The 10,550-nt window shown below is 27.5% G+C and overlaps 1 protein-coding gene across 1 annotated transcript; it reads right to left on the minus strand.

Moving 5' to 3' along the window:
• Window positions 1–7,351: 7,351 nt before the first annotated feature.
• Window positions 7,352–10,480, minus strand: LOC101236758 (tetraspanin-9). Its single transcript, XM_065808079.1, has 2 exons — window positions 10,260–10,480; window positions 7,352–8,388 (listed from the first exon to the last, which is right to left on the minus strand). Exon 2 carries the CDS (start codon window positions 8,291–8,293, stop codon window positions 7,421–7,423), a length of 873 nt encoding a protein of 290 aa, XP_065664151.1. The 5' UTR covers window positions 8,294–8,388; window positions 10,260–10,480; the 3' UTR covers window positions 7,352–7,420.
• Between the last annotated feature and the right edge of the window lie 70 nt (window positions 10,481–10,550).

The raw sequence follows: 10,550 nt of genomic DNA on the forward strand, positions 1-10,550 counted from the left end.
TGAAAAAAATATGGGAAAAGTTTAATTTTCCACTCATAACATAAAAACCAATGTGAGGAAGATTGATGCGTTAGAAGATTAAATCACAAGGAGAAGTTGCTACAACAATACAAGTTAAAGTGCATCTATCAAAAGTTGGCAAAAAAAATACTTCAAGCAGTAGTGCATATAATCTTCCGACTACAAATAGGAATGTGTAACCTGAAATTGCTTTCAGTATATCAGAATATCCAGAAACTTTTAATGATGATACTAATGACTGTGAATATACTGTTGAGCCCCCCCTTCGCCTCACTAAAAAAAGGAACACCAAGAAATATTCCTCGGCAAAAACTGCAGTTTATCTATTGAAACAGACTAATTTAAGTCCTTTTAAACCAGCAAGAGTTTGTGAACAACTATCTGACCAAGGTATTGATATCCCTACACCAACTCAATCTGCAATATATACAAAGCATCTGCTAAAGATCCACAGAAAATGCAGAATTTTGAAGAAACTCTAAAAAATGAAAACTTGGGCTCTGCACTTTGATGGTAAAAAAGTGAACAAGCAAAGAATTAATGTTTTTGTATTATTAGTCTGCACCGTTATATTCACCAAGCATCACTAACTCTTAATGATGGAAAAACAATATTCAATAGAATAGCTGAGGTGTTAGAGCATTTGTGGGAATGCGTTAAAGTTATAATCTTTGATATAACAAGTGTCAATACTGGAGTGAAAAATGGAGTTGTTGTATTGATCTAACAAAAATTTAAAGATATAGGCACTCTTTTACCTCAGTATATAAGATGTCAACATCATGTATTGGATTTAGTTCTAAAGCATATAATTGACAAAAATCTTGGTGAAAAGACAAAACCTCCCATTATATCATATGATTTTGTGTAAGAAGTCAGTGACAACTATACATATCTAAAAATGACTTTTCACTAAGTGAAGTATAAATAAAAATTAAAAACATCAAATGGTGTGACATTATGCAGTTTTTATATGAATTGGGAAACGCTTACTGAAATTACCAAGAAAAAGGGTTAATTAATTTTAAAGCATTACCTAATATAAGTAATGCAAGGTGGAACGTAAAGCAATATATGCCCTACTTGCTTTTCTGCTACTTCCAGATTGAACTGCTTGCTAAAATTTGTGAATTGATTTCTGTAACTTGGTTTGATGTTTGGTTCAGTGACAATTTTTATAAAGAAGACAATTATAAAAAGTTGGACGATAATTTAAAGCTACACACAAAGCACAAACAATTTTTAGGAAACAATGGACTCAATACAGCAATTCAAACACAAAGCAGTGACGTTTGTGCCAAATACATGATTAAAATCAAGTAAGAAATAAAGTATAGAAGTGCTGAAAAAATCAATTTAAAGTTTATTTTATCAAACAAGTGATTGTTTTTTGTTATATTATTCAATTACTATTTCTAAATTGTATTTTGTATTATACTGTAGTCATAAATAAAAATTTATTCAAATTTTACTATGTCGCAATAGCTCCAAAAATGTATTATTATCCAGGATCTAAAAAAAGTATTTTTTAGATTCTGGATAAGGTTTTTGAAATAAAATCATAAATGAATGTTTACGTCAGTGTTTTTATATCAAAACTCACCTTACAGGACCGAGAGTCCTGTAAGGTGAGTTTTGGTATAAAAAACAATGAGAAAAATGAGATAAAAGTGAAGGAAAAGTGTAACAGTTAAAAAGTTTTAATTAGGAGAAGTTCCTAATCACTGTTATCTAATGTAAACAATGAGATTTTTTAAATTCTATTCATCACTTTGTTTCCCTGGTTGTGTTGAAAACCACATTTTAGAAAAGTACCCTAAGATGTATTTTTTGCTCACAGCAGAGTAAATCAAGTAACTATACATATTTGACATTTTTGAACATTTTATTTATTTTATAAAGAAATACTTATCATGTAATAGTGCATAAATAAATAATCTAAATTTATTGTTTTAAATTTATTTTTAGCTTTTTTTGGCTACTCTGCAGAGGGATAAAACGGGCCAAGGAACATAATTGACATCCTTCATCACTTTTGTGTAACTATATTGTGCAAAGCTTTAGATATTTATATAAGGATGACATGGTTTACAGCTTTAATTGTTTTTAAATATTAGTACTTGTTTATATGTTGGTAATTACTCGCTGGCCTCACTTTACCCAAACTTTTCTTACTTTACCCCAATGCTTCGGTTCCTCTAAAATCAGAATCAAGTAAATATTTTATCAAAAGCTGCTGTCAATCTTAATGGATGGAATCATTACCTAAAACGTTGCTTTGTTTATTTAGACTTGTTTGGTTCAGCTAATACATTATATAAAAAGGATGCTTTTTTTAAAAAAAAGCAATATTCATGTCCATATTGAAAACGTAACTTGAATTTATTATACTTGTAGTCTGTAATATGATGTGTCTTTTATTAGTTAGACTGGTTAACAAATCCTTACATTTTTGTTAGAAATTAGTTTGATTATTAGAAAATATTTTGAAATAAAAAGACTTTTAATTAAATGATTTTTTCTTTAATATTAATACTATGTGTAAATTACTTGGAAAAATAAAGAGAATATAAATTAAGGTAGAAAATATCAAAAATAACCACTAGCATCTTTAAAAGAGTTTTATTAACAATTATAATTTGAGAAAATAAGAATATTATTCGATTTTCTTTTTTAAAAAAACTTATTTTAAAATTTATAGGTTCAACATAAATAATTGAAGAGTGCATTTCCAAAAAGGTGTATGCGTCAAAGTCCCTCATTTTTATTATATTGCTTAGATAGGTTGTAAGTGCCACTGATTCTCATTTTACAAAAAATAGGAACCATACTAATTCTCATAGTGTCTTAAATTTGCAATAAACTTGTTATGCAAGTCATAAGGATGTAAGCACCTAGGTGCAACAGCAACAGCTGCAGGCTTTAGTCACTGTTACGGTATGTACACTGCTGTGTTGTTGTTTAGGCTTTTATTATCATTATTTATTTTTTTAATAATGTTATTTACTTTTATTATTATTATTATTATTATTATTATTATTATTATTGTTATTATTATTATTACTATTATTATTATTAAAACTTACTAAACTTAACAGATTAAAAAAATACAGTTTTTATTACCTCCTGAAAAATTTTATTTTTGGCACTTACACCCTTTTGGAAATGCACTCTTTAATTGTATTTAAACTTGATTAGCCTAAACAAGCTTTGCGAGTTTATTTGCTTGCAAAACGTTCAATAACTGCATCAAAGTCTAGTTTTCTTCCAAGATGCCCCTCAATTGCCAATCTTCCTATATTGGAAAGTTGATCTTAACACATCGTGGAACGTAAAATCTTTTTAACCCTTGCAAGCGTACAAAAGGTTCTAAGAATAACTATTATGTTTGGAAAAAGAGAATCATGCTTCAACTTCTGGAGTTTTCTTTATAATTGAAGTGGCATTAAATGTATTTTTCTAAGATTTGAATCGTGAATTGCTTTTGAATGTTCTAACTCATCATTTAAATTAAGAGAAACATCAATGCTGTATTTAACTCAAATAAATAAAGCTTTTTCAAAAAGCTGATCTTTATTTAATATCAAGTATTTCTATACAACACCAAACGTTGCCTCGATATCCTAGGCTGTCTCAAAACGTCAATTCGTATTTCCAACGACACAGCCTAAAGGAACATCGGAAACAATATGCTTGAAGCAAAACTTTGCACCAGTGTTGCCTAATTTATGACTCGATGCCTCATATGTAAGTCTAGCCTTTCTCGTGCGTCTTTTCTCTAGGAATATATCGATAGAATCCATACCCGTATTTTAAGCAATAGTTTTACATTCGTTTAAAATTGAATTCTACTTGTTTCTTAGTAATATGAGGTAATAAATTAGACTTTTTATATTTTCAACAACAACGCCTAAACTTGCATCTCTAGCTTGCAGAACTGTGTTTTAGTAATGCTTATTAAAACTTTAAAACAGGTGCTTTTAAGTCTGAACTGCCTAAATAAACTCAAGTATTTTTTAATGGCTTTGGTGTCTGATCGAGTATTAGAAGTCAGATTTAGCTTCTTTAAGTCTTGGATAACTTACGTTGAACTAGCGAGATGTTCTGCAAAAAGTTTTACACTGTCAATCCTTGCTGACCAACGTACATCTGACACACTGAGCATCCAATATTTTTTTTTAAAATTGCCTTACTTAATTCAGATGTTCTTTGAGGACAGCATCATAATGATTCTCAATACTAAAATGCCCTAAAATGCACTAAAACCTTTTGGATCTTTTTTAGTCTCAATTTCCGAAAGAAGCGTCAGGTCTTTTATTTTGTACACTACCAGTATCAAAGTGAAGCAGTTTCATTTTAATAATACCATCAACTGAATCTGATTTATAATTCTCATAAATGTTGTTAATAGGCATGAAATAATCATTGTGCTTCAATTCAACTTTTTTTTTCTACCTAATAAGAAACTGGAAAGTTATCATTATTGTTGAAATTAGCTTTTACATTATGATGTTGATTTTCTAAATCACTCTCTTTCAAAGACACTGAAAATCCATAGTGTTTGGATTTTTATTTACGTTATTCAACCTCATCAACCTTTCTTTCTATTTTTGAGCTCCAGATTTGTCATTCATTTTTTGATTGAATACTAAATAAGATTTTATATAAATTGGCATTAATTATCATTCTAGTAACTTGATTAATTAAAATAAAGTTATTTGAGAAATTTTTTTGCATTTATACTTAAAAAGAAAAAATGTAAAATTCTTACTCTCGGAGTTTTTTAGCCCTCGTGTTTTTTTTTTTGACAATTGTTTTAAACCATATTCTAGATTATTTTGAAATCACAATGCATTTTCGAGTTGTTTAAGACATAATTTGACTACGTTTCGGAAAAGTTTTTTCTCACTTATATAGGGCCCGTCGTTTTTTAATCAGGGCCGACGACACGGAAGTGGCAGGATGGGCACAATCGTCAATTTTAAAAAAAAGTCTTCTATATCTAGAATTTTCTATAAAAAAAAAAAAACAATTTCTTGAAAAAAAACTGATCAGGCGATTTATCATCATCATGATATTCTTAAATCTTTTTGATGAAAATAGATATACTTTAGGCGTTTTTATTGATCTCTGCAAAGCTTAAGACGCTGTAAATCATTGTATTTTATTACCCAAATTGAAAAACTTTGGTATTAAACACCCGAATTTTAAATGGTTTAAAAACTACCTGTCAAATAGACAGCAATATATTTCTCATAATTACAGAAAAACTAACAACATGAGTATATCTTGCGAAGTACCACAAGGATCTATATTAGGACCGCTCTTATTTCTTGTATATATCAATGTTCTTGTAATGCAAATTGATCTTAAAGCAAATCTTGTAATGTATTAGATACAATCTTGTTTCCAGATGATACTAATCTTTTTTATGCTCACAATAAATATTATATATATTACATTCATTCCTATTTTAATTACAATAGTATATATTTTATATTCATTCCTATTTTAATTACGCTAATGTTGCATGGTGTAGTACCGAAAAAAATAAATCAAAAAAACTCTTTAATATGCAAAAAAATGCAATCAGAATTATATCCAATGAAAGCCGCTATACATCCTGTCAACCTTTATTTACTAAGTTAACTTATTTACTAAGTTACTAAATATCTACCAAATAAATATTTATCATCTTCTAATTTTTATGTTCAAAATTAATAAAAGTATTATTCCAAAAACTTTTAATTTCTTATTCAAAACTAATCAGAATAAATACTTAATTAGATATTCAAGTAACAAATAAATCAAAAAAACTCACAAAAGTTACAACCCAAAAGTTATTTTGCAGCAAATGAGTTTTCAATTTTAATAAGGGGACCAAAAGCATAGAATAAAATACTCACAACTGAACTTAAAACTCCTACAATGTTAAATGAGTTTAAGGCTAAACTTAGACAGTTATTACTAAAAGTGATCTACCACAAAACTATCAAAATGCAAAATATCCTAATGATTGATTTATCAATTAAATGAAAAGTATATTAGTTTTAGAAACGCTTAAGTTAAATGTACTTGGTAACTTTTCAAATTTATTTATGTTTTTGTTGTTTAACATGTGTTGTTATTCTTTTTATGTTTTGATCCTTAGACTTTGAATTTGTGATCTGAAGTTTAATATTTAAAAAAATTTTAAATATCAAACCTCAGATATTAAAAAATGTTTGTTTATTTTATATTGTTAACGGAAGTGCTTATTTTTAAATTAAACCTTATATTTACGGAATTTATCAAGGGGCTTGGCGATAAGACATATCAGTCTTCTTCTCGCCCCTGCTACATATATATCTTATTATTAACGTACGGTTTGTATATATTTACATGGCAAAAAAAAAAAAAAAGGTTCAATTTTGATGGGAGTGAAAGATTATTTTCCGCGATGTTATGGAGACAACATTGTCAATCATCTCTTTCTCAAAGAATTCACGATAGATTAAATAACTATTATTCTCTTGATATTTAATAATTTAAGAAATTGAATTAAAGAAGAGTATTATTAGGGGAAAACGGGGCAAGATGGCGAACGTTTTGAAAGCCCTAAGTTATTACAAAACTATCAGTCATGAAGCCGCAATGCTTTGTCAGTATGTTCATTTTATCATAATGATTCATTGCCTGCATGAATTTTTAGTTTAAAAGTAGAAAAACTTAAAATTAAAATAAAAAGTTCATTAATATGTCATCTGGTCACGTGACCGGGGCAAAATGACTTATTGTGCAATTTCTGACTCCAACTTTAGAAAAATTAAAAAATTACCAACAAATCTAACTTAAAGAAACATAAAATAAACACGCGTCGAAAAAAAAATATTTTTAAAAAAGTTACACTCAAAGGACACCATTCGTTATGAATAACCGAAAGCAAAGTGTTTTTTTTGAAGCGAAAAAAGTAAACTTAGGCGTATAAAATTGCATTATTAGTATTTAAAAAAACCATTTGAAGTTTTAAAATACAAAGTGTAATTATAGTTTCGTTTTCACCCATTTTCAAGTTTTTTTGATGAGTTGTTATATGAAAAGCCATCTTACCCCATTCGCCATCTTGCCTCGCTTTCCCCTACTTAATTTTTTATTTAAAAAAAAATATATTGTTGTTCAATTTACTATAATACATGCGATAATGTTTAACTTACTGACAAGAAGTCATCTAACGTTTAACTTACTGACGTCATCTATTGTGATACAACAATCTTCTATTTATTAAAATAATTTTTAATCTACTAAAAAGCTTGACTTAGGATAGAATTAGTATAATAGAATTCTAATAAAATATGTTAGAATAGATTTATTTAAATCAACTTTATCAGGATTTTATGTCGTTCACCGTCAGATTGGTCATTTATTCGTCTTTAAAATAATTTTCATCGTAAAAATCTTCCAACTGTCCTATTTTTGCATTGCTTTCTTCTTTTCTAATTTGAATAATCAAATAGATTGAGAAAAAAATACATAATACTTCTAAAATTATTATCCAAACACCAAATCCACCGATTATATGTAAGTTTTCTATTAAGTATTTCCGAATGTAGTAATGACAACCGTTCAAATAAATATAGCTTTGATTTTCGGAAATATTTTTGTTACATAATTTTTCATAAGGCATTAAGCAACAACTTTTTGGAACAGTGTTGTTATGAAGATAACCCCAGTTTGTTTTTAGCCAATCTTTGTAAGTGTCACTTCCACAACAGCCAAAACTCTTTTGAAGTATATCGATAGACTGTGTAAGGCTCTCGAAATTGGGTTCGGCGTATTTATTTAATGCGTTGTAAAAACTACTACTTAGCTGTTTTTCGATGTGATTTTTATATATGTTTGTTATTATTAATACAGCTAATTGGGTGGCTAAAGTTATAAGTAGTAAAACTGTGTAAGATACAATTATACACAAGTTTGTTCCACGTAAACCACAGAAACCAATTGTTGAAGATAGACACGTTACTATTCCGACTACAATTAAAAACAGTTCTCCATTTAGGTACACACTCAATCCAGTTAAATGAACGTACTCAACAACTCCTAATTTGCGATTAATGTGTAGCCAAATACCAAACGACAACACAGTTCCGCCTACAATGAAGTATAATGCATTAAAAATGAAAAAAGCAAATTGAATGCATTTGTACGCACATTCACCAACAATTGTAACAACGTTATTAGAATTAGTTGCTGATTGCAATGGCGCTCCAAATTCACTGTAACTATCTGACATAACAGACGTAAACTGAGGTATATAACCTTTTTAAATGTGGCTACTTTTTTTTGTTTCTTTACTGCATGAACTGGTGAAAAATTGATAGTCAAAGTCTAAAACAAAAATAATAAAATTTGTTAAAAAAGTCATAAATTATATTTAAACAATATAAATATTAATTTTGGAAAATTTAGTTTAATTTTGGACAAAGGAGAAAGTATAAAGTTTAGAGGCCTTTTTTTTTTATCATTATAAAACATTTAAATCTTGTTTCTATAATTATTATTGTTTTTATTACGTTTTTTGTATACAATGAAAGTTTGAATCATGAATAAAAGCAAAAAGATATATAAAAAAGATAATTTATAATATATAAATATGATACATTTAAAAAATAGTTTGTTGAAACTTTGTTAACAGTTTTTTATGAATATATTTTTTTACGGTTTAAATGATTATTTTGGATGATAGACTAAATTTTTTTATTAGTTATTAAGGTTCTCCTAGAAGGCCCAATTATTATAATTAGGTCTTCTTATATAATTATATAACTATCTATTTCATATTTTCTTATTTTAGTTATGCGTTCTGGTTTGTCTTTGTATATTATTTTCTATAAAGGAATTCATAATAGTAAATTCTCGAAAATAAAATTTCGCTTTATGAGCCAGAAGTTCCGAGTTCGATCCCCACCACGTCTTGGTTGTACCGCGCTCAACTTGTTTCACCGCGCAGCAGCCTTGTTCGTCAAGGTTTGCTTCTTTTAAACAAAATAAATTTTAAAACTCGGGAATAAAAGAAGATAGAATGATGATGCAATACTATTTCGATATTTTCATAAAGTCCCTTTATATAATAAAATATTATTAAAAAGGTTATCAGAAGCTACTAAAATACATAACTAAACAAATAAATTACTGATATACTAAGAAAGTAAATTATTTTAATAAAAAAAAATTTGTATAGATTTAATATTTGTTTGCTATGATTTTGTTCACGTTATTATTGTTGTTTTGTGTTAATAAATTATTTCACTACTTATATTTTGTGTTAAAAAATTATTTCACTCTTATAAATTATTTCACTACTTCTATTATGCTTATTATTATTGATAGTATCATTATTATCAACAAATTTTTTTTATTATAATTGTTTATTTTTTTATTTTCTTATAGTTTTAAATACATTAAATATAATAATGAAATAAAAATTTAATATTTAAATAAAAATAATTAAATGTTTTAAATATTATACTATATAATATAAGAATAAATATTTGTTTACTTTTCTATATATTTTTATACAACTTGTTTATTATTTTTGTATAGTTGACGTTGCTAGTTCGCGAGGTTAGGATTATTTTATTCTATCTCCTCTTTCGGAAAAATTCGTGTTATTGATTAAGTCATATGCATCATAATGTTTTTCTACTATAGTAAAACCTAAGTTATAATCAAAAAAGTTGCAGAGAAAACATTAGTAAAAAAAACTTTTTATAATTCTAACCTCGTGGTTAGTGATTCTGACTACTCGTACAGGGTCTTTACTAAAGAGTTAAAATGCGGTGACAAGAGGGTAGGGTGTTAAAAACGATCAAAAATTGCGTAACGTGGTTTATGGACAACTCCAAAGAGTTAAGGCCTCAGAAAGAGTAGAGGAGATCGGGGCTAGTTGCCTCTTTTTTTATTCATTGAGCTCTGCTGCCCTAACAGCACATTTTTTTTATAAATGCTTAAGTATTGTCTTGAAGAGCATAAATTTAGGTAACACTTTTAAGTTTAAAAAATTGAAGTGACGTTTAAAAAGTTATCCCCGTTAGGGAGTGATAGTAGTTAAATTGTTTTGTGCATTTATTATTTGTGGTTTTAATAAAAATAGTTATAACAATAACAATAACCGTTAAATCCATTGAATTTAAATTCTATAATCATCGCCCAGTTACATCTATTTTTAAAAAGTTTGTAAAAAAAAATTAAGTACTGACCTAAAACGTATACACTACGCAACATCAGCACCTCTTCTGAGACATGCAAGTTTACAGCAACAATATTTTCAAATAGCTGCTTATATATCTTCTATACAATTTAAAAACTAAATTACCATTCAGATATCATATTTATCTTAACTGGATATTGCTTCACGAGGGCGTTGTATTTCTAATTTTTCACTTTATTGTTAATTATTGAATGGAAGAAGTCAATTAATACAAATACATATGAACAATTAGTCTTTAGAAAAACAGTTAGAAAAAAACATAATAAATGAAAAATATATC

Source organism: Hydra vulgaris, chromosome 10 (genome assembly GCF_038396675.1).
Source record: "Hydra vulgaris chromosome 10, alternate assembly HydraT2T_AEP".
NCBI classification, from domain to species: domain Eukaryota; kingdom Metazoa; phylum Cnidaria; class Hydrozoa; order Anthoathecata; family Hydridae; genus Hydra; species Hydra vulgaris.

What these genes read in the sequence shown, in the direction of transcription:
- LOC101236758 (XM_065808079.1), bottom strand. Translation starts at nt 8,293, where the DNA reads ATGTCAGATAGTTACAGTGAATTTGGAGCGCCATTGCAATCAGCAACT.